The sequence below is a fragment of the Lutra lutra genome, chromosome 11, assembly GCF_902655055.1.
Source record: "Lutra lutra chromosome 11, mLutLut1.2, whole genome shotgun sequence".
NCBI classification, from domain to species: Eukaryota; Metazoa; Chordata; class Mammalia; order Carnivora; family Mustelidae; genus Lutra; species Lutra lutra.
The window spans coordinates 90662927-90688285 of record NC_062288.1 but is presented as its reverse complement, the minus strand read 5'-3'; the positions used below and the strand labels follow the sequence as shown (position 1 = coordinate 90688285).

Here is a 25359-nt window from a genome sequence, read left to right as displayed (position 1 = left end):
CCGGCGCCCTGGGATCGAGTCCCACATCGGGCTCCTTGCTCGGCGGGGAGCCTGCTTCTCCCTCAGGCTCTGCCTGCCATTCTGTCTGCCTGTGCTCATTCTCTCTCTCTCTGACAAATAAATAAAATCTTAAAAAAAAAAAATCTTTTTCTTTTGAACAGAACAGTATCGAAAGAAAGCTATGCAGGATGAAGAAGGGTTTGAGGGGCTAGGTCCTAACCATCTGGCCTTTCACCATCTCTCAAGATAGCTCCTAAAGTGGCAAGTCACTAGGTATGGCCTGCAAATTGCCAACATCAGAATTATCAAGTATCTTATAAAAATGTGATTCAGGGGCTAACAACAAAGTCCAGCTCAGACTCAGAAGCTGGGGTTTCCATAAACTTCCCAGGTAATTCTTGAGTGCATTAAAACTTTAAAACCAAACATTGTATAAGACAACAGGCCCATGACCTTCAAAAATGCCAGGGCTGTGCATGACAAAGAAAGGCTAAGTGTCTATTCCATATTGAAAGAGAATAAAGGGATGTGGCATTTAAATGTGATATTTGGGGTGCTAATGGAAGTCCTGGAACTGTGGGGCGCCTGGGTGGCTCAGTCATTAAACATCTGACTTCTGCTCAGGTCATGATCCCAGGGTCCTGGGATCAAGCCCCACATTGGGCTCCCTGCTCAGTGGGGAGCCTGCTTCTCCCTCTCCCTCTGCCCCTGCTTGTGCTCTCTGTCTCCCTGTATCTCTCTCTGTCAAATAAATAAATAAAATCTTAAAAAAAAAAAAAAAAAGGAACTGTGCCAACTTCAACCACTGCTAGGAAACTAGGAATTACTATCTATATTCCTAGTTTACTCACCCAAACCTTGATTAGGGAATGATCTTCTGAAATAATCAAATATACAATCATCTGATACATTTGGCTTTGTATCTAGAGAAGATGACAAAAGATCATTAGTAGCATGAAAATAATTTGAATCTTTTACACTTCATATTTTTTCTTTTTTTAAACAAAAAGGCTAGAACATGTAAATAGTTTAGCTGAATAAACTAATGCAAACAGTTCTCACATATGAATTTTTGTTGCATTTTTGCTCTTTATTGTTAAAGTCTAAAAAATGTTCATACCCTTTGGGTCAGCAATTCCTTTCTAGGAGTCTATCATAAATAAGAATGTGTACAAGTAGAGTTATAAGGTCTTCATTATCATAACAGAAAAGCAAAAGAAAAGTTTAACAAGGGAGGTAGGTAAATTTAAGGTTCACTAATACAATGGAATACTTTGCCACCATTTAATAACATAGAAGTTTATAATATACTGTAATTTTATATGAAAATGTAGGTTGCAAAACAACATGAACATTCTGTGGTTAATTAACGTGGAATATATGTGCTCAGACATAGAAAAAGGTTAAAATGTGCTTTTCAGTTCTAATTTTTGATACTAAATTTTCAACAGAAGACTATATTAAAGTTATATATTAAAAGTGATTTTCTTGTATGATCACTATGAGAAAGAGTAGTTAAATTTCAAGTCAATAAACCATATTAGTTATAATAGAATTTTCCCCTTTCCTTGGTGTGGTTATTATTCCCATTTCTATTTCTAGTTAGCCTGCTAGATCATAAACTAAATGGATATATATATATATATATATATGTACATATTTTTAATTAGGTTCTCTCAAATCCTTTTTTGGAAACAAGTGTGGGATAAATGAATAGTAATACAGATAGAGAGTCAAATTCATATCCAACTTAGCAGATTCCAGTAGAAGTAAATGAATAGTCCATCATTTTCTCTCCTGAGCTCATCCTCTATTAAGTTAAGAAATGAGGTTTTTTTAAAACCTAAAATCCCTATATTCTGTTTAGGGAAAAACCTCTCAAATCAGAGCTATCTATCAAGTTCATGGCCACTCACTCCAACCCTCCAGTGTAGTTGACCACTCCCTTCTCTGTGCTCTCTAGGAGCCCAGTCTAGAATACTGGCATTGTACCTGTAACACTGCAGTCAATTTGTTTACTTGTTTTTCTCCCCCTTTTAAAAATGAGCTGCTGGGAGTAAGAAATGGTGTAGCTTACTTCATATCCCTAGCACCAAGCACAATGACAACCTCAGTGATGTGGCACAAAAAAGTGTTCGTTGAATGAATGAATGGTTTAGAAGCAGAACATTACCTTTCACTTCAGAATTTGATTCTCTGTGTCTTTGCACTAAACGTCCTTTATCACACGCCTAATGGAACACAGAATCAAAAGGAAAACAATACTATGTTATAAATATGAAAATGCAGTATATTTCCTGTATCATCCTTGGTATAGCAGTTTTCAACATTTCTCATTTTATCATAGGTTTAGAGTAGACAAAAATGCCTCTTAAATCAGAACCTCTTAATACCTTTCATAACACCACTTTTCTCCTACAGCAATGAGAAGAAAATACTGATGTTTTGGCACTACTAAAGGGAGTTAAAAATGTTTTTTACTTCATATAGAATTTATTTACAATGAGAAAGAGACAAAAAAATGTGTGCTACAATCCCATTTATTTATTTTATTTTATTTTTTCAAAGATTTTATTTATTTATTTGACAGAGAGAAATCACAAGTAGGCAGAGAAGCAGGCAGAGAGAGAGAGGAGGAAGCAGCCTCCCTGCTGAGCAGAAAGCCCGATGTGGGGCTCGAACCCAGGACCTGGGATCATGACCTGAGCCGAAGGCAGCGGCTTAACCCACTGAGCCACCCAGGCGCCCCTACAATCCCATTTAAATGAGAATAAATATGTAGGTAAGAATATGAAATGAGTAAAAATACATAAAATTGTGTGAAAGTGTATAATTGATTACAAAACTATCCTTGTATAAAAAAGATAAAAAATACTTTTTCATAGCTTGTCAAAGTCCAGAGTAGTAAGAGCATACACATGACATTGTTTTCTACCTTGAAAAAGTTGTAATGACCCAGCTCGACTAAATGAGACATAAAACACCATAGAATTATGACAAATCCCGAATAGTCTATAAATCACGTGACCAAACTTTGTTCAAAAAGTTTTTTTCCAAACTTTTGTTTCTGCATCTGTGCTATGTGGATATTATAAAGCATTTTCCAAAAGGGCAACGGAAAGGAAAAAAATATTGAAAACATCATCAACATTTTTTTGCCAACATGCTATGCATATCAACTCATGATGAAAAATGGACTATGACAGAGAGTTAAAAACTAAACTTCCCTTCTTTGTAGATAAAATTGGCAGCAAAAAATTTGACATGACCATTATGAAAATGAAAGTATAAAAATCAGAACTTGATTATTAAAGGCACAGAGAAAGGAAATATTCTAGAAAAATATATACAAAGTTAAAAACAGCAATATTATATAATCACGAGAATTTGAAGAAATAAGAGGTAAAATTAGGCTGGAGAAATTCACTTGTGATAAGATTTGATTTGATGAACTCTGTCATTTTTAGCTCTCTTTCCTTGATTGAAATGATGATGTAAGCAATAAACTACCACATTCATCCTACAGAAAATCACCAGGCCAGTGTCCTTATGACCATGATCTCCTAATTCTAACCACGGTAATCCATAATTGTTTTGCAGAAAGTCTTCCAAATCAATTATTGAGAATGACCTGGTAGGAAATAGAGTTAACTAGGATACTTTAAAATAACTTAAAAATAGGGGCTCCTGGGTGGCCAGTTGTTAAATTTCTGCCTTTGGCTGAGGTCATGATCCCAGGGTCCTGGGATTGAGTCCCACATTGTGCTCCACATCGAGCCCCATAGAGAAGTAAATATATATGCGTCTCACAAAATCTACATACAAAACAATAAGAAACAATCCCACAAACAAAATCTAACTTTGGTTATTGAGTTCTGCAAATGAGTTAACACACTCATTTAGAGATTAGATTAGAGAGTTTGTTTACTGAAATTTTTTTATAATCTTGGCCCTCTCCCAAGCATACTCATGTTGCTTAGATTGCAAAATTTACAAACAAAAATAAGGTATCATGGTAAAAATATGCACTATTACTCTTAACAGTGTGCGAGACTAGAATTAAGAATTTATGAGGACTACTGCACACAACACGTGCGTGCACGCTATGGAGTGCATCAGTGTCAGGCTTACGGCATCGATATGGTATGTCTGCAGGATGTTAACACTGGAGGAGAAGTAAAGGCTGCAGCAGAGCTCCTGTACATACATTTCTTTGCAACTTCCTGTGACTATGTAATTCTTTCAAAATAAAAAGTTCTTTAAAAACGCTATTTGTGGGGCGCCTGGGTGGCTCAGTGGGTTAAAGCCTCTGCCTTCGGCTTGGGTCATGATCCCAGGGTCCTGGGATCAAGCCCCACATTGGGCTCTCTGCTCTGCAGGGAGCCTGTTTCTTCCTCCTCTCTCTCTCTGTCTCTGCCTACTTGTGATCTCTGTCAAATAAATAAATAAAATCTTAAAAAAAAAAAGGCTATTTGTTTTTGTCTGGTTCTCCCCAAAGGCAAAATTTCTGACCTGAGTGTCTCTGGAGCTGGGGGTGGGGACAATGGCACTCTTCTCTCAGTGACCCCCACTTTAGTTGCTGAGCTGCAGGTGGAAAGAGGGCAGTAGTCTCAGGTCTTCTGTATTGGCCTCTTCTGGGGTGGAATCAGCATTTTACAAGCCAAGGCAAGGGCAGTTGGGGCCAAAATATGTAATGTGGCACTCCCAGCAGAATCTCTGTCTCATGAATGGGGCCTGGGTAGAAGAAGGGAGCCCCCACCTGTTGGCTGCACTCACCTGGAACTTCACCTCAACAACAGGGAGCTGGAGGCAGGATATGAAATACTGATGCCCTGCCCTTCTTGGGAAGATAGCCCTCGGAATGGCATCTGTGGACAGAGGGGGCCCTGTGTTCTTGGCCGCACTGGGGGATAGGGAAGATCTTGATTTCAAATACCACAGGCTCTTGATGTTTTCTTTTTATCAAGTTTTAGTAGATTTTCACAAATAGATGTTTTTTCATTTGCTGTTTGCCCTCAGGACAACTTCCAGAAACTTTAAATGGTTTTGTGTGTGTGTGTATATGTGTGTGTGTTAGTATCACCAATTTTTGCTGGGTGAATGGATCTGCAGAGCTCCTCATGCTGTCACGATGGAAATCGATATTGCAACATTGTCTCTTCCTACACCTTTGTACTGCCATTTTTCTTCATTTTAATTAGCTTTCTTAGTTTTAATTTCTATCCTAGATGTATCTTTGTAAGATGCCTCAAATACTTTTCAGAGTAAACTAAGTGATTTATTTATTTATTTATTTTTTTTTTTTTTAAAGATTTTATTTATTTATTTGACAGACAGAGATCACAAGTAGGCAGAGAGGCAGGCAGAGAGAGAGGAAGGGAAGCAGGCTCCCTGCTGAGCAGAGAGCCCGACGCGGGACTCGATCCCAGGACCCTGAGATCATGACCTGAGCCGAAGGCAGCGGCCCAACCCACTGAGCCACCCAGGCGCCCCAGTGATTTAAATATAGTACCTTAATAAAACCCACCTCATGTCTGTCAAAGTTCTTTTGTGTTTTTATAAAGAGCAAATAATATGAGCAAAGTTTTAATCATTGACTTTTCCTGTGGGGGGAAGAATTAGGGTATAGGAAGTGTAACAAGAAATGACTTGCCATTCTCCTGCAACCATGTTTTCAAAAACTGTTAATAACCAGATCGGTGCGTACCTCTTGCTCTTCTCTTGTGTTCTGATGACTTGCTATGGTAGAATTTCTTTCCTTCTTTGTTTTCAGGTGTTTTTTCTTGTTTTTTATCTAAATAAAAGAGTAATATTTAAAATTAATATTTAACACATCAAAGACCATATATATGCAGATATAAAACTATCTTGAGACTTTCAGTTCTATTCCTTTAAGTACAGCTAAAAACCCTGGGTATTATATAAAAATTAAACATAAGAGGCTCTAAAAAGTAGAAAGAAGGTGGCAGACTGGTTAGGGACCTCAGGAGCAGAGGAGTAGCAGGAATGTGAGTAGATCCTCTGTTTTGTTTTTGCTTCAGACATCCCAGCTTTAGAGCTGGAGAAACCAGCAACCCAGAAATGCCACTAAGTGAAGAAATAATGTCTGAAAACTTCCTAAGTTTGATGAAAGACATGAATGTAAATATCCAAGCTCAACTCCAAGTTGAACTCAGAAACCTATGATGAGATACATTATAATCAAACTTTCAAAGATAAAGAGAATCTTGAAAGTAGCAAGAGAAAAGCAAATTATTACATGCAAGAATCCGCAAAAAGATGATTAGATTTCTCAGGGCACCAGGGTGGCTCAGTTGGTTAAGCCTCAGACACTTGGTTTCAGCTCAAGTCATGATCTTAGGGACATGAGATTGAGCTCTGTGTCAGACTCTGTGCAGCACAGAGTCTGCTTGAAGATTCTTTCCCTCTGCCCCTCCTCTTGCACGCTCTGTCTTTCTAAGATAAATAAGTCTTTAAAAAAAGAAAAGTTTATTAGATTTCTCATCAGAAACTTTGGAGGCCAAAAGAGAGTGCACCAACATATTCAAAGTGCTTAAAAAATGGCATAATTGGGGGCGCCTGGGTGGCTCAGTGGGTTAAGCCACTGCCTTCGGCTCAGGTCATGATCTCAGGGTCCTGGGATCGAGTCCCGCATCGGGCTCTCTGCTCAGCAGGGAGCCTGCTTCCCTCTCTCTCTCTCTCTCTCTCTCTCTCTCTGCCTGCCTCTCTGTCTACTTGTGATCTCTCTCTCTGTCAAATAAATAAATAAAATCTTTAAAAAAAAATTTAAAAAAATGGCATAATTGTCCTTCAAAAGCTAGGAAAAAATTAAGATATTCCCAGATGAACTCTCTCAGCTTTTCTTTGTGACCACTAGATACATCCTGCAAGAAAAGTTCAAGGGCATCCTGCAAGGTGAAATGAAAACACACTGGACACTAACTTGAATCTGTAGAGAGAAATAAAGATCCCAAGGTAACAACATGAAGAATTATAAAAGCTAGTTTATTTTTGTAACAATGGTTTTTTTTTTTTTTTTAGATTTTATTTATTTATTTGACAGAGAGAGATCACAAGTAGATGGAGAGGCAGGCAGAGAGAGAGAGGGAAGCAGGATCCCTGCCGAGCAGAGAACCCGATGCGGGACTCGATCCCAGGACCCTGAGATCATGACCCGAGCCGAAGGCAGCGGCTTAACCCACTGAGCCACCCAGGCGCCCCTGTAACAATGGTTTTAAAAAGCACTTTTCTCCCATATAATTTAAGAGATTAATACATTTAAAGAAAAAGGTTATTAATGCAGTTTCATCCTGTTGTGATCAGAGAAGATACTTTGTAAGACAGCTATCTTTTAAAATCTATTAAGACTTATTAAGTTATATACCAACAAATTAGATAACCTAGATGAAAGAACAAATTCCTAGAAACACAAAACCTAGCAAGACTATATTACAAAGAGATAGAAAATATGAACAGATGAATAACTAGTAAGGAGATTGCATCAGTAATCAAAAATCCCCCAGCAAGAACAACAAACCCTAGACCTGATGCCTTCATGGGAGGATTCTAGCAAGCATTTAAAGAGGAAATAGTACCAGTCCTTCTCGAACTTTACTAAAAAACTGAAGAGGAGGGAACTCTACTAACTCATTCTATGAGGCCAGTATTATTCTACTACTAAAGCCAGACAGACACTACAAGAAAAATCAAAGACCAGCATCTCATGAAAATTAATGCAAAAAATCCTCAACAAAAGACTAGCAAATTAAATTCAGCAGCATATTAAAAGGATTGTACACAGTGACCAAAGAGGAATTATTCCTGAATGCAAGGTGGCTCAACATACCAAGTCGATCAATGTAAAACACCACATGATTATCTCAATTGATGCAGACAAGGCAATTGACAAAATTCAACACCCTTTCACCATTACAAAAAAAAAAATCCCAATAAACAAGGCATACAAGGAAACTACCTCAACACAATAAAAGCCATGTACCAAAAACCTACAGCTAACATTGTGTTCAATGGTGAAGACTTAAAGAATTTCCTTTAAGAATTTCCTAAAAGGATGTTTGTTTTTATCACTTCTATTCAACACAATACTGGAAGTTCTAGCCAGAGCAATTAAGCATGAAAACTGAAGAAAAAGCACTGCAATGGGAAATAAGAAAATGATCTCTGTAGATGACATGATCTTATATTTTAAAAACCCTAAAGAATCCATAAAAAACCTGTTTGAACTAATAAATCAGCAATGGAGGAGGATACAAAGTCAACACAGAAAAATCAATTGCATTTTTATACACAAAGAATAATTTGAAAAGAAAATTACAAAAAATTCCATGTACAATAGCATCAAAAAGAATAAAATACTTAGGAATTAATCAAGGAGGTGAAAGAACTATATAATGATAATCAAAATACACTACTGAAAGAAATTAAAGAAGATAAAATTGATTAAATTGTATCTCTTGTTCATGAAGTGGAAGCCTTAATATTATTAAAATATCAGTACTACCGAAAGCAGGCTACGGATTTAATCCAATCCTTACCAAAATCCCAATGACTTTTTTTTTTGCAGAAATAGAAAAATCCATCCTAATATTCATATGGATCCTCAAGGGACTCCAAATAGGAACAAAACTGGAAAGCCTGTACTCTCTGATTTCAAAATTTACCACAATCCTACAGTAATCAAAACTGTGTGGTGTTGGCATAAAGACAGACATATAGATCAGAGGGAAAGAATAAAGAGCCCATAAATAAATCATTGTAGAAATGATCAGGTGGTTTTTGAGAAGGGCTCCAGGACCATTCAATGGCGGGGGAAGACAGTCTTCAACAGATGGTGCTCAGAAAACTGGATATCCACTAGCAAAAGAATGAAATTGGACCCTTAACCAAATACCAAATAAAAAATTAACTCAAAATAGATTAAGAACATAAATGTAAGACCTAAAAGGATAAAAGTCTTAGGGGAAAAAAAAAGGACGAAACTTAACAACACTGAATTTGGCCATGATTTATTGGATGTGACACTGAAGGTCAACAGCCAATAAGGGACTGAGGTCGTTAGCCCAACAGCCTCCGAAGAACTGAATTTTGTCAACAACTATGTAAGTATGATTAAAAGTGTATCCTTCCTCAGGTCTTCAGGTGAGACCATAGCTTGACCAACACCTTCACTATACTCTTTTGAGAGACCTTAGACAGAAGCATCCAGCGAAGCCACTCCCGAAGCCCTGCCTCACAGAAACAGTGTGATAATAAGTATCTGCGAGGTTTTAAGCTACTGCTTGCGGTGATTTGTTACTCAGGAATAGAAAACTAATACATCTGTCTTACTCCATTCAGCTGCTATAACAAAATACCACAGAGTGGTTGGCTTAAAGTAAAGGAAATTTATTTCTCATAGTTCTCCAGGGTAAAGGTTGAGACCATTGTGGCAATATGGTCAGGTGAGTGCGCTCTTTTGGGCCACAGACCTCCTATTGTATCCTTACGTGGTAGAAGGGGTTAGGGATCTCTCTGGAGTCTCTTTTATAAGGTACTAAATCATCCAGAGAGCTCTGCCCTCATGACCTAATCACCTCCCAAAGGGCCCACCTTCTAGCACTATTATATTGGGCATTATAATTTCAACATATGAATTGGGGGGAGATAGAAATATTCAGGTATAGCATTCTGTCCCTGGGCTCACCAAATTCAAGTCCTTCTCTCATGAAAAATACATTCATTCCATCCCATCCCATTCCAAGTTATGTGTTTCCAAAATACAGCGGTGGGATAGCACAGGACAGACATTCCCAAAGGGGGAGTCAGAAAAGAAAGAGAGGGCGATGGGTCCCAAATAAACTCAAAATCTGGCAAGGCAAACTCAACAAAGATCTTAGGGCTCAACACTCATCCTCTCTGGCTCAATGCTCTGTCATCTGGACCCACTGAGGTGGCAACATCGTCCTGCAGCTCGGCAGGCTGCTGCTCCTGTGCGGCTCTCTGCCAGGGCACTGCCCATGATGCGGCCCGCGGCTCCAGGCAGCCTGCCTCCATGGCCTCTGTTAAAGGCCATTTATCCTCTAGCTTGTTGAAATCTAGGTGGTGGTGGCCTGAATGAACTCTTAGTTCCCTTTGAGGCCTTTTTTTTTCTCTTGTCTTGCAGAACATTGCGCTTTTGCAAATAGACCTATGGTACCATACTGTAAACCCTTCCTTCATTCTGTCCTCTCTCTCACTGCTTTAGTTCAAACTGGCAGTTTTCCTGATGGGGTGGCTGATTCGATTAGTTCTGTGGCTCATGCTCACACTAACCTGCTTAACAATTAGGTGATCTTCACACCCTTACTCTTCTCTTCTGAACACACGTTCCTATTTTTTGTAATACTGCAGGCTGAGAATTTCTTAAATCTTCACCCTCTGGTTCCTCTTGGCTTAACAATTCCTTCTTATCTCTCCTTGTATTTCACTATAAGCAGTCAGGAGGAATCAAGCTGCTCTTCAACACTTTACAAAGAAATCTTTTCAGCTAAATATGCAATTTTATCACTCACAAGTTCTATCTTCCACAAAACAATAGAACACAACCACAATTCAGCCAAATTTTTGACCATTTTATAGTCAGGATTAAAATTTTCTCCATCAGGCAATAACATGTTTGTTTCTGAGACTTCATGAAGATTACCTTTAATGTTCATATTTTTACCAAGGTTCTGTACATGATTATTTGTGTATTCTTTAAGAAGATGGACACTTGCTCCCCTTCTTTCCTTTCTGAGCCCTTACCAGAGTCACCTTTGGAAGTGCCTTCATGGCAATATCAGCATTTTGTAACACGCACTTCAAAACTCTACCAGCCTCTACCCATCATCCAGTTCCAAAGCCGGCGCCACATTTTTAGATGTTGTCACAGCAGCATCGCACACTCGGTCCTAAGAGAGCAGTGTCTCAGTTTGTCATGGTCGCTTGTCTTAGTCACCTCCTAATACCATCACATTGAGGGTATTCAACCTGTGTATTTGGTGGGGGCATAAACATTCAGTACGTAACACCACTTGAACTCCCTCCTCCTCCTCCTCTTCTAATTTCCTTCTTATGCACTTACCATGACCTGATACAGCAAATATTTTACTTATTTCTCATCATTTCTTTATTTCCACCAACTAGAATAAAAGCAATGAAAGAAGATTTTTGTCTCATTTTTTTCCACTGCTCTATCCCCAACACATAGCTGAAGCTCAATATATAGTTGTTAAATAAAAGAATAAATGGACATTGAATTTGTAGTCAGGTGATGTATGTTATGTTATGCTACTTATGCTAACTCTCATTTACAGATGATGTGGCTTTTGAGAAACTCGTTCTCTGGATCTTTAAAGTAAGGGTTTACAAATCCTAAGGATAGAAAATTCTATGATTTAGAGATAATGTCACCTAATCAGGAAGTAACAGTTACTGCTATACAGTAATTACGTAACTGCAAGCGTATTTTTGTCTGATTGTTAGTCACAGTAAGGAGAGTACCCATTCAATACATCCATACCACAGGCAGAGATTCTTAATCATACCTGAGAAGTCAACTTGAGAAGATAAGTCTGAGACTCATTGGATTCTGAACTGTCAGAGCCTCGGCTACTGCAAGAAAGAATAATAAATAACTTTGATATAATAATTACGTTATTTTCATTATTATTCATATTTATATTTATTCACATTTACAATGATCGATTTATTAATTTGATCTATATTATGAGTATTAAAAATAATAATAAACAACAATATTTTGGCGGCATTTTAAAATTTTAGCTGTTGTTTTTACCATATTATTGGAATGGTAGAAATGTTCTAATTTTAAGAAGAATGTTTACAAAGGTAAACATTACAAATAAATTTGCAAATATTACAAAGTGTAGATGTCATAGTTCTAGGCATCTCAGAGTATTAGAAGAAAAATGACTGAAATTGGAACACATCAAATAGAAACAAATCCATGAGTTCAAAATGATACTTTCCTGCCACAAACAAACTTATTAGTCACCTCTGGAGGTGCAGGGGCACTAATCAAAGTCTGAAAATTTATAAATAAAGGAAAGGAATCAAACATTTGTTCTGTTTTTCCTATAGGAAACTGTACAAAATTAGCACCTTCATTCTTCCAACAACATTTCCTTTGCATTAAATTTTGCATTTATTATTTGCTGATTTAGAGTATGTATGTGGCATCTCTATAAATGCGTCAATTCTCTGTGGGTAATGTCAGCATTAAAAACAATTTGAGTATGTCTTTCATGTATGAGACATAATAGATGCTCAATTAATATTACTCAAGTCAATAACTGAAGTCTTAATGAAGTTGGAGCAAAGTAAAATGTGTGGAAGAAATTTTCCTCCACCTATAGTTGGGATTTTCAGTTGAGACTGAGAATTTTATATCCTCCTGTTACTATAAAGAGCACAGAAACACAGCACAACAAATTATGTTCTATCCACCATCTTGGCTTACCTAGAGTCTAGATCCAGTGTCATTTCTTTCAGAGAAGTATCTGAATCCTCAAGGATTTTTTCCAAATTTATATGTTTTTCCATTTCTTCTAATTCTTTCAGGCACTGATAATACTAGGGGAAAATGATAAATTAATTACAAATTAACTCTATTTCCTAATTAAATGAACTGAATATTTATAGACCCCTGCAACAATAGCTATGGGGACATCAAGTACCAGAAACCTCAAACACTGTTAGGATATTAAAACAAAACAAAACAAAACAAAACAAAAAACTGCCATAGACCCTTAGGTTATGTTATCTCATAAACTTGAGTTTGATGCATTACCAAATGGACTTTGCTTACCTTGGTTCGGTCTGGATCACAATAGTCCAAGAGAGAATCACAAAAATGATATCCCATTGACTCCAAGTCTTTTGTGTTGAAATGAGTGCCCCGTTTATTACCTAAAACATTAATAAGTTTATCCACCATTGAGGATGAGTTAATCATTTGTCCTTAACAGGTGGGCCTAAATTGTAAAGGAGAAAGCATAAATAAACAAAATATCTGATATGATTCTATATCCTGTCCTTTGGATTTTCTTCTCTGGGGCAGGTCATTTAACAGCTTACTGCTTTCCCTCTTCTCTCCGCATCTGGATGAAAGCTGACTTAACACATAATAGTCTGTGTCGTAAGGCAGAAGAAGATTGAGTAAGAAATTATGGAATACTTGGTTACCAGTTATAAACACACTCATAATCACTTAGTGAAAACCTTGGGTAAATATTTTAATGTTTTCATCATCATAGATAGTGTTATATCAGTTTCAAAGCGCTTTAAAAGACAGAAAATATATGTGTGGATTTCTAGCGCTTTCCTTTGAGTCAATAAATTTTCTAAAAATGTAACAATTTTCTTAATATGGAGTATTCTAAGGGTCAACGAGATGTGACTAAAACATTTCTTAGGGGCGCCTGGGTGGCTCAGTGGGTTAAGCCTCTGCCTTCGGCTCAGGTCATGATCTCAGGGTCCTGGGATGGAGCCCCACATCGGGCTCTCTGCTCAGCAGGGAGCCTGCTTCCCTCTCCCCCTCTGCCTGCCTCTCTGACTACTTGTGATCTCTGTCAAATAAATACATAAAATCTTAAAAAAAAAAAAAATTTCTTAAATGAGGAGTGCCTGTGTGGCCCAGTGGGTTAAGCCTCTGCCTTGGGCTCAGGTCATGGTCTCAGGGTCCTGAGATTGAGCCCCACATTGGGCTCTCTGCTCAGCAGGGAGCCTGCTTCCCCCTCTCTCTTTGCCTGCCTCTTTGCCTACTTGTGATCTCTCTGTCAAATAAATAAATAAAATCTTTAAAAAAAAGATTTCTTAAATGGGACTAGAGAGCATGCTTTTATTTTTAGTTAAAGGAACCAAGTACTTCCATTAAAATATATATTTACTCTCTCAAAGAACCCCAACACACCTAGTCTACTTTGACTTATAAATAGCAAATCCACCAAAAACATTTCTATCCTTGTATTTTAAGCATGAGCATTGCTTTTTCTTGAAATCCTGAGTCATCTGTACGGACTCCTTCTTAAAAGCAAAAGTAATTAAAGTAATTAATTAAAAAGCAAAAGTATTTATTAGATCATTAAATAACCAATTGGGTATTCTAGCTATAGTCTAACACTTTGTTTCCTAAACAAAGGGAAATGGTGAGATGGAGATACACAGAGTGGTATAGTTTGTTCATCCTATATATAGAAGCGATTGGACACCAGCATGCATGTAAGTGGGAAGAAAGTGTCCACTATCACATTATCCACATTATTAATATCACATTAAAAAAGGTTTCTTTAGGGGCATCTGGGTGGCTCAGTTGTTAAGCGTCTGACTTTGGCTCAGGTCATGTTCCCAGGATCCTGGGACTGAGCCCCGCATAGGGCTCCCTGGTCAGCAGGGAGCCTGCTTCTCCCTCCCGCACTCACCCTGCTTGTGTTCCCTCTCTTGCTGTGTCTCTGTCAAATACATAAATAAAATCTTGAAAAAAAATTTTTTTCCTTGGCTTAAAGCTCTGAGAGCCGTGAATGAGAACACTTGGTCTTACCCAGGGTAGATCCACAAAAAGTAGCCTCCATGGTAAAGCTGTTCCTGATTCCCATTTTCCACATTACTACCCTTCCTGTGCCCTCTTTGCTCTTCTGAACATTAAATTTGCAAGCTGAGAATGAAAACTAAAAAGAAGCAAATAAAAATGAGAAAATGTGTTTTCCTGAGTACAATATCTTTCTCAGGAAGTAGGGTTGAAAAAGAGAAAGTAGTGCATATGCAGTAATTCTCTCTAAAGCTTCAGGGGCTGCTTTTAGTTCCAAACCAGAGGAAATAACATTTTAAGGACGATATATTTACATTTCTCAGAAGTACAGATTTGAAAACACTGGCAATAAATTTTACTTTTTATATGTAACATATGCATTCAAAAACCACGGATTAATTCTTGATACTGTTGGAATAAGCTCTTATACTTTAAAAAACTTATAGGAAAGGGCTTAAATATGTTTAGGAATAAAGATTAATGTAGATGTTTTGAATAAGACAAGGATGCTTTATTTTCACAAGCTCGATCACTGGAAAGTTGTCCTGAAAGACTGTTATAACGTTAGTCTCAAAGTTTTTGCAATTTTAAAAATTTACAATAAAATTAAATTGTGTTGCATTCTAGGACTTTGACACATGTATAGATTTGTGTAGCCACTATCACAAATCAGGATATAGGACAATTCCATCACCTCTAAAAAACTCCCTTATTTCTTTGCAGTCACAAGTATTCATTTTGAAGCTACAGTAAACGGCACCGTTTTCAGTTTTGGTTTCCAACATTCACTGTGAGTATATAGAAATGTAGTTCATATCTGAGGGGGGACCTTGTCAGGTAGGACATTGCTAAACTCACTTGTTAGTTCTAGGAGGGTTTTTGGTGCATTACTTTGGGTTTTCTATGAAGGCAGTCATGTCCCCTTTATTCCAAAGTGTCTGCCTTTTCTTTCTTTCTCTTGCCTTTCAGCACTTAGAACCTCCAGCACAAGGCTGAATATTAAGGGGTGAGGGTGGCTATCCTGGCCTTGGGAGGAACCTTAGGAGGAAAACAGTCTTTTATCATTAGGTATAGTGGTAGGATAAGGCACATTTTTTTTCTTCACATTTCAAATTATTGGTCACTAAACATTCCATATAATTGCTTTTTTATGGTCATTTGTATAAACCAATCAAAAGAACTCAATAAAAAAGCAATTTACCGAATACGGTGATCTATTCTGCAGTCTCAGGTGGGCAACATGTAATAAAGAAAAAGTTAAAAATTTTAAATGGTCTTACTTTATCTGGACAATTTTTGCTCAGCATAAGTGGAAAGATCCGTTGCTGTAAGTATAATGCCTTACACCTGTCACTACCATCACAGCCATACATGAAGATGTTCTCTTTTCTACTATGGCCATGAAGGTCACAATATAAAATAACCTCTCGTTTCTCCATCAGTCTACCGAGAAAAAAAAAAGAATAAGTTACAAGGAGTTACTAAATTTTAACTCTGCATTTTTCTATGGATTTACAAGTCTACTATCCAAATAAATAGAATTTCTTATATCCTTTCTTTCTTTCTCTTATCCTGACCGTATATTCTTAAAAAGACATCTATAATAATTTCCCATTAGCTATATATAAAATATGAATGCTTACCTTCCATTACAAGGACAAAATTTGCCTTACTCCCAAGACTCTCCAACAGGATCCCTCTGCTTTATTATTCTGGTTTTCCATCGTACAAAGGAAACAGCTCACTCCTACTTTGCCCATTAGCTTTCAGAGAGACTCTTTCTGAGTCCAATACCTTCTTTCTTCATTTCCATGAGTGCAAATACTGCCCCTCATCCCTCAAGGCTGACTTCATGTCTCACTTCCTGACTAGTGAAGGCCACAGGTTTTTCTTTTTTTGAAGTCCTATAGCACATAATATTGGTACCATTTGCTTGAGACTCACCTTGGAAAGTCTTTATATTTTTGATACTTAATCTTGTTGAGGGTAAGAAATGCTTCAAATCATCTAGAACAGTGCTATGCACACAAGTATCCAAATATTTGTTAAAAATTGAGAACCTGACAACCTGGTGCTGAACCAATTATTATACGACCCTTGATTAAAGTGAGAAAAATGGTACCAAAATTTGAATTTTTTTCTGGTAAATTTCTAATAAATAAGGAAATTATTACACATTTCTTAGGAGCACAATTCTTAGCTTGTATAACTTAGGCACATGATCAATATTCAAGCAATAAAAAATAAGCCCCCAGAGATGCTTGGGTGGCTCAGTCAGTTAAGCATCTGCCTTTGGCTCAGGTCATGATCCCAGGGTCCTGGGACTGAGTCCCATATCCAGCTTCTTGCTCAGCGGGGAGCCGTCTCCTTCTCCCTCTGCCTGCCAGGCTCTCTCTTTGACAAATAAATAAATAAAATCTTAAAAAAATAAAATAAGCCCCCAAACTGATTGGTGGAAATAACTAGGGATGCCTGGGTGGCTCAGTCGGTTAAGCTGCTGCCTTCAGCTTAGGTCATGATCCCAGGGTCCTGGGATCGAGTCCTGCATTGGGCTCTTTGCTCGGTGGGGAACCTGCTTCTCTCTCTGCCTCTGCCTGCCACTCTGCCTACTTGTGCTCTCTCTCTCTTTCTGATAAATAAATTAAAAAAAAAAAAAAAAAAACTAATGGAGAGGCTTTAAAAAGATAAAAAAAAAAGTGGTGGTATTAAGGTGGTAGAATGATGGGTTTTGCCTTTTTTCATATTTCTAAACTTTATGCATTATACTACTTAACCAATATTACATACACTATTTGTTATATCTGGAAGGATAAATACAAAAATGTTAGCAATGGTATTTGTAGTAATATGAAATGTATTACTTTCATAACAAAAACATTAAAACCTAAAATCAAAATATTCAAAGTGAGGTCTGTTACATGTATTAATTGACTGCCCTTTTCTTATTTGGTGCCCAATAAATTCTAATTGATAACACAAGACTGACATAAAGCCACTAAAATATCATTTTAAGTTTTTAGAAGTGGATTATAAAGCAAGATTATCACGTTAGGGCCTTAAATATGAAATATGCTGAACATTTTTTAGCCGGCATTTCCCCACTTTTAATGATCTTTCAGTTTCTTACAGGTAAATCAGAATAAACTTCTCAGTAATTCCGTAGGATATCTCATTACTTCCAAAGGGTCTAATTTCACATGAATTTAAATCACCTGAGAAATAGCTTGGGTCTTTTTTCTTACCCACAGGTTAAGATAGTCTAAGTATCTTATACTAAGCATCCTATACTAAAAATCCACTCTTTCTTTATTCTCATATCCTTTTTTTAAAAAATTCTCATATTCTTTAAATATACTAAATCTTAGCTGCTTGCCTTCCAACACATGTGACTTTTTATTCTTACCTAACTATGATTAATTTCATTAAGGTATTTTCTTTCTTGGAAGTCTTCCTGAAACTAACTGAATGGATTCCTACCTTAACCTTCTTACAAGGCAATCTGAGAATGGAGACATTTAAAGTATTTTCCATAGAGACAAGCCAAAGGGCCTTGGCCTATATTCCTTCTTGTGTTGGACCAGGGACCCTTAAAGTCAAAGAGCACTAAGTAGATACAGATATTGCTAATCAGTTTCCTTTTATATATATAAAAGGAAACTGATATTTATATATATGATATATATATCATATATATAAATATATATATAAAATTTTGGAATAATTTTAGATTACAGAAAATTTGCAAAAAATAGAGTGTTTCCATATATCCCTCACCCCATTTTCCCTAATGTTAACAAATTCAATAACCATGGTACAGTGTTCAAAAACGAAGAAACCAACATTGGTTCATTACTAGTAACTAAACTCCCAATCTTACTTGGATTTCGCTAGTTTGCCACTAATACCTTTTCTGTTCCAGAATCCAATCTAGGATACCACATTGCACTTCACTGTCTTTTTGTTGTTTGCCATCCTCAGTTACATAAAGAAGTCATGGGTGGTTTTTTTGTTTCTGTTTTTTGTTTTTATCACTTAACATTTCTCAGATAATTGCAGGGAATCCTGGAGTCCATGTTTGTGATGGGTATGGAAACAGTTTTCAGTCCTTTCTGTGGGGATCTGCATTTCACTCCCTCCCTGAATAAGCAGATAAAAGGATTAACGTGGAAGTGAAAGTTGAGGCTGAACTGGGACAGCTGGGGCCATGCTTCTAGGTACTTCTGAAGCCTGTCAGCAACTCTGACGGACTGGAGGTATCCTTGAGGGCCTTAGCCCTGAAACAGGGTTCTTGTACCTACACTGGGGGTTCTGGTAACCCTGGGATCAGGATATAAACACTCTGTATAATAGTACTTATTACTGTAAATATTTGAATAATCCTGAAGAGTTTACAAAGAGTTTTTACATCTATATCTGATTCATTAACAACTTTTTACTTAACACTAAATACATTTAGAGCTTGCAATGCTCCATATTTTATTCTGGGCACTTTATTAATGATTCTCTCATTTAATCCTCCTGCCTCTAAGTATTATTATTACCATTTGATAGAAGAGAAAACTGAGGTTTAGATTTGCTTTTAAATTGCTCAAGGTCACATATCTGGGAAGGCAAAAAATGGTTGTTAGTAAATGATATAGTAGGATTCCAATCTGATATTTTAACTCCACTCCACTCTCTTAGCCAAAAAGGCTAGGGGGCTTTGGACTGGGAATGCGGTTGTGACTCTAATAAATCTTTTTGCTCTAGCACATACCTATTTTTGGCTGTTATCACCTGAAACTATTAAAGAATTCACCCACTCAACAAATATTTAAATACTATGCGCATTTACAGTTCTGGGTTCTTTGGAAAATTTAAAGCTATTTAATTTTTTTCTGGGGGAAATAAGACTATTTATCAAAGTTTTAATGACTATGTAACCTGATAGTCAAAAAGACTTATCTTTTCATTTTTAAAGATTTCAAAAATTTATTTGACAGAGATCACGGTGGGGGGGGGAGGAGAGAGGAGGAAGCAGGCTCCCCACTGAGCAGAGAGCCAGATGTGGGGCTCGATCCCAGGACCCTGGGATCATGACCTGAGCTGAAGGCAGAGGCTTAATCCACTGAGCCACCCAGATGCCCCAAGACTTATCTTAATAAAGAGTACAATTATCATGATAAGTATTATGTAATGTACAGAATCGTTGAATCACTATATTGTACACCTGAAACTAATATAACATTGTATGCTAACCATACTGGAATTAAAATTAAAAACAATAAAAAAAGCCTCATCAAAGAGCAATGTACGATCAACATAGTGCCAGGAAGCCCTGTGAGACAGAATTAATTTCCACATGTAAGAGACTCAAGCATCCCAAACTAAGTATCAGCGTCACCTTTAGCAAGAAAACAGATTTGGGATAATGGAATTTCACTATTAGTTTCACAAAGCAATTAAAATGTTCCAGAAGTTTATTCATTATTTAAGAAAAGGCTAGTGAATCCAGTGGCATAAAGCCAGAGAGAAGAGTGGAGAGAATGGGAAAAAATTAAGTAGCTATAGTTAAACTATCAGTTAAGCGATTAAAAGCTAGAGTAAAAGGAATGGGATGGTAGGAGCGAAAATCTCACTACCAAGTTTACTAAATAAGCAGAGAGGTAATTCGAGGCTTGTTTTACCTATGGATCATGTTCCGGGTATGCCAAACAGAAGGAAAGGATTCCTTCAGGAGAGATGTATAGTTACGGTTTAAATCTCGTCCAGCTAAGGAACAACGATAATTTCCCACAATCACACCATCTGGATTCAGCATGGGTACCACCTTGAAGATGAAAGTGTCCCGAAGCAACTGCGCATCGCTCGAGTCTCCTAAAATATAATCTAGGAAGCCTTTCATGATCCAAGAGCTGTTGGTTTCTCCTGGATGGACCCTTGCAGTCAAAATCACAGCCTTTCGCTTTCTTGAGTCAGTGTTCTTGAAGGGAGTGGTGATCGTTAATACATACACCATGTTCCTAGCCATTGTGTGGCACAAGACACGTATTTTACAAAACTTGGACCGTACGGAGTCGTGATTGATAGCAGAAAGGTATTCCTGCAGGTTGGTGTAAGTATATGGATAGCAGTGAGCAAAGTAGCAGGTGTCTTTGTTGTGTGGGAATTGAAATGTCCATGTGAGAGAGAAATAATGGCGCCCCTCTTGTCCCTGGTTGTTCCTGTAATACTTGATTTGGTCTCCTATTCTCTGCCAGCCAATATTGTGAGTCTTAGCTTCTTTTTCAGAGTAAAACAGTGGGCGCATACCCCGATTGTAAAGACTAGCAGGCTTAGTGAAATTAATGATAGTGAATCTGTAGACTATTCCTGCTTGGGTATTAGTGACTTGGAAATAGTACCACTGGGTGTGTTTATTTGTGAAGAGGTCAGGGCGCAGGGTCAACTGGTACTCATATTCTGCCCTAATACAAGGAAAGGAAGGAAAAAGAAACACATAAAAATGTAAAAATGACATTCAAGTTTAAATTAAATAGGAAAATTATTTTATTTTTACCTGTTCACAGAAAGCCTTTTCCCCTGAAGCTGTTTATTTAGGCAGCATCCAATAGCAAGTAATTGTAAAAGATAAAAATTTTGGAATTTTCTTTTTTATTGGATGTGACACTGCTTCTGTGTTAATTCTCTAAAGCCTTTTTTTTTTTTTTTGTAAATCAAGAGAGTACATTAAAATGGGCGTTTGATAAAAAAGTCTATATTTCAACCCAATTATGTTTCCTATAAAAGAAGTGATTAAAGTGCTCTTGAAACTGAATTAAAGTCCAATGTTCCTTTTTTAACTTCAGATATATATTCCTGTTTTCTATTAGATTCAGACTCTAGGGATCTGAGATACTATCACTGAGAAAGATTTAAAACATATAAGTTAAGGGGCGCCTGGGTGGCTCAGTGGGTTAAAGCCTCTGCCTTCGGCTCAGGTCATGATCCCAGGGTCCTGGGATCGAGCCCCGCATCGGGCTCTCTGCTCAGCCGGAAGCCTGCTTCCTCCTCTCTCTCTCTCTGCCTGCCTCACTGCCTACTGGTGATCTCTGTCTGTCAAATAAATAAACAAAATCTTTAAAAAAAAACAAAAACAAAAAACAAAAAAACATATAAGTTAATACAACCACATACATTAAAAAATTTGAAACTCTTCGAGGACTGTCTTTACTAACTATTTGCATTCCCCATACTTAGTCACTGAAATTACGTAAAGGTAAAAATAATTTTACTGGTACATTTGTTTTCTACACATATACACACACGATCTTACTGGGGTCATTGTGACTTTACCAAGTAAAGTCTTCACTTGTAAAGTAACCTATTCCATCAGCACTATGTACTTCCTTTGTGTGTATGTTTGTGTTATCAACAGTGACCTATGACTAGGTGAAGTGAATAATCAAAACCATAGTAGTTGCATCTAGGTGATGGGTAGATGATGGTTAATGGAGAACTATATTATTCTCTGTACTTAAGTTTTTTTATAGTAAAAAATCTCTTAAAGAATGCCCTTGGAGGGGCGCCTGGGTGGCTCAGTGGGTTAAGCCGCTGCCTTCGGCTCAGGTCATGATCTCAGGGTCCTGGGATCGAGTCCCACATCGGGCTCTCTGCTCAGCAAGAAGCCTGCTTCCCTCTCTCTCTCTCTCTCTCTCTCTCTCTGCCTTCCTCTCTGTCTACTTGTGATCTCTCTCTGTCAAATAAATAAATAAAATCTTTAAAAAAAAAAAAAAAGAATGCCCTTGGATAGATTCATGTTCCCAAACATATCTAATGGAACATTCATCTCAAATATTATTCCATTAAAAAGTCTGAGAAGCAGTGTGCATGTGTCTCTAGGACAGTTCATACTGGTATATTAAAAATTTACAGTACAGGAGCGCCTGGCTGGCTCAGTGGGTTAAAGCCTCTGCCTTCTGCTCAGGTCATGATCCCAGGGTCCTGGGATCGAGCCCTGTATCAGGCTCCCTGCTCCGCAGGGAGCCTGCTTCCTCCTCTCTCTGCCTGCCTCTCTGCCTACTTGTGATCTCTGTCAAATAAATAAATAAAATCTTTAAAAAAATGTACAGTACAGAAACCTGTTTGACTCAAGTTCAGAGTGAGTCCAGAATGTGAATCTTTTGTACCCCCTTTAAAATCATCTCCAATTGGCATCATACCTCAGGGAACTGCAGTTCATTTAGGACTACTACAACTTTAATGTACCTAATACAGGAAACAATAAACAGCTGACAGTCTAGCTCTTCAAATAAAAATAATTAAAACCTACACTTTGACTACCTTCTGCAGATTTCCACTCTCAAACCTTGCTTCAAACGTCAAAGTATCATTATAGTCGTCCGCAGGCTGCTTCAGGGGTGTTCGGTTACCCCCTACTCGGGAGTACACAAAACAGGGCTCCTTGTAAGCTGATGGCAGAAGAAGACCGTAATGTCAAGCCGTGTCTAAAGTATACAGATTACAGGGGCGCCTGGGTGGCTCAGTGGGTTAAGCTGCTGCCTTCGGCTCAGGTCATGATCTCAGAGTCCTGGGATTGAGCCCCACATCGGGCTCTCTGCTCAGCAGGGAACCTGCTTCCTCCTTTCTCTCTGCCTGCCTCTCTGCCTGCTTGTGATCTCTCTGTCAAATAAATAAATAAAATCTTTAAAAAAAAATAAAGTATACAGATTATTCTGCACAGAATTTGGAAACACGTTCTAATTGAAGTGTCACTAAGGATTTTAAATTTTAAAGTAATTTGCCACTAATATACAGATTTGTTGAAATAAGAAAGTCTAAGTGTATTCAGACTGGAAAAGCAATGCCCAAAATAAATTCATGTACTTTTCTCACATTAAAAATATTTATTCTGCTTCTGATTATTATGGAGTAATTGGATCTGAACTAGCCCTTCCACTATAACTAGCTATAAAGCTGGGCCAAAGAAAATGAGCTGTTTTCACACATCTGAATAACATATAGACTAGAACTATACAGAGGGTTTGAAAAAAAAAATACATCAAGTAAGGCCATGTCTAACCCTGGCTTTCTTCCTGGGAACACTAACTACATCTTAAAAGGGTGGCACTTACGGATAGCAGTGAAGCAGTCTTACTGAGCTGAGGAGGCAAGGAAGTTGCGTGGGGCTGCTGAAATGTCTAAGGCAGGACACCAGGGAGAAGAAAGCTACATAGACGAAGGGCCTCAACAGTCTACATGGTGGTTCCCTAGTCCTTGGCTGGGGGCTTGGCTGTAGAAGCACAGGGTGAGACTCAACAAGGTAAGAGAGTGTTACTGTGGGGCTGAGATATCAGATATACCATTCTGGAATATACTGTAATTCTAAACCATTTAGAATGGAAAGACTTCATTGAATACCTCAGCCACTCAATCACGGCTCCAGAAAGGCTGCATGTTAGGTGTAAGTACCACATCCAGGGGCAAGGACAATGACCTAGGACTAAATGACTAAGACAAAATGAAAATAGATCTGTCCTTATTAAAAAATAAAATAAAATAAAACCAGGGTTGGTGGCTCAGTTGGTTAAGAGTCTGCTTTCGGCTCAGGTCATGATCTCAGGGTCCTGGGAAAGAGCCCACTCCCTCTCCCTCTGCTGCTCCCCATGTTCTCTCTCTCTCTCAAATAAATAAATGAATAAAATTTAAAAAAGTAAATTAAAAAAACAAAACCAGGGGCACCTGGGTGGCTCAGTGGGTTAAGCCTCTGCCTTCGGCTCGGGTCATGATCCCGGGGTCCTGGGATCGAGCCCCGCATCGGGCTCTCTGCTCAGCAGGGAGCCTGCTTCCCTTCCTCTCTCTCTGCCTGCCTCTCTGCCTACTTGTGATCTCCGTCTGTCAAATAAATAAATAAAATCTTAAAAAAAATAAAAAATAAAAAAATAAAACCAAACCTGAAAGAAGCAAAATAATCTGCCAGCAACTTAGCTGTCTACCAGAACAAAATTTGGCATAATTTTTAAAAAGAACATAATACAGACTCCTACTGCATATCTTTCACAATGTCCTGCATAGGATTAGGAAAAATTATGAAGAAAAGCAGGAAAGTTATGAAGATTATTAAATTATAATTAAATTAAATTATAATTTAAAATTATGAAGAAAAGCAGGAAAAATGTGATCTATGGTCACACACACACACACACATTTTCAACAATCCCCAAGATAACCCAGATGTTGGGATTAACAGGAGACTTTGAAAAAAAATATGTATGTATGTGTGTGTGTGTGTGTATATATGTGTATATATATGTATAAAAATATATGTGTATATATGTGTATATATATATGTATAAAATATGTGTGTGTGTATATATATATACATACATATATATATATACATACACACACACAGAATTGAAATGTGTGGAAGTTCTAAGACAGGTTAGCCACGTAAATATTTGAAATTAAATTTAAAAAATCAGAGATGCACGTCTTTACCCTAGTTGTTAAAAAATATATGAGTATAGGATTTCTAGAATTGTTTACTATATAGAAAACAATCCTTATAAATTCTTCTGTTTTGCAAGCCCTTTAGATAAAATACATATGTTCCCTGGAAGTTATCTTAAGAAATAGAACTCTGACAGTGCAACTGTGCAGGAGTCCCATACTTCCTTACAAAGGTTAGGCTATAGGCTGAGACATCTATGTTTGTTAGCATACTATCCTAAAGCGGATATGAGATTTCGAGTTCCTAGGGTTCTCCAAGTACAAATATTGATCCTGACTGTTAAGAAAACTTTCCGGTGGGGAACCTGGGTGGCTCAGTGGGT

At 37.6% G+C, this 25359-nt stretch overlaps 1 protein-coding gene and 1 long non-coding RNA gene across 6 annotated transcripts in view; one reads left to right on the top strand and one right to left on the bottom strand.

The window, feature by feature from the left end:
• Nucleotides 1–4261, top strand: part of LOC125080991 (uncharacterized) — a 34895-nt gene extending 30634 nt beyond the window's left edge. Inside the window, exon 3 of the long non-coding RNA XR_007121557.1 lies at nt 4045–4261. This is a non-coding gene — a long non-coding RNA (uncharacterized LOC125080991). The remainder of the gene's footprint in view (nt 1–4044) is intronic.
• The window catches only part of AGBL3 (AGBL carboxypeptidase 3), a 56220-nt gene that overhangs the window by 17704 nt on the left and 13157 nt on the right, over nt 1–25359 (bottom strand). For 3 of the 5 annotated variants that reach the window (XM_047695277.1, XM_047695276.1, XM_047695275.1), the window contains exons 6-15: nt 22857–22995; nt 20233–21012; nt 15847–16009; nt 14579–14705; nt 12848–12948; nt 12500–12612; nt 11565–11631; nt 5708–5794; nt 2174–2231; nt 852–923 (exon numbers count right to left, since the gene is read on the bottom strand). In XM_047695277.1, coding sequence (XP_047551233.1) covers nt 852–923; nt 2174–2231; nt 5708–5794; nt 11565–11631; nt 12500–12612; nt 12848–12948; nt 14579–14705; nt 15847–16009; nt 20233–21012; nt 22857–22995 — 1707 coding nt within the window. Of the gene's footprint in view, nt 1–851; nt 924–2173; nt 2232–5707; nt 5795–10778; nt 11008–11101; nt 11160–11564; nt 11632–12499; nt 12613–12847; nt 12949–14578; nt 14706–15846; nt 16010–20232; nt 21013–22856; nt 22996–25359 lie in introns of those variants that run through there. The other 2 variants (XM_047695278.1, XM_047695279.1) reach the window with 2 other exon arrangements.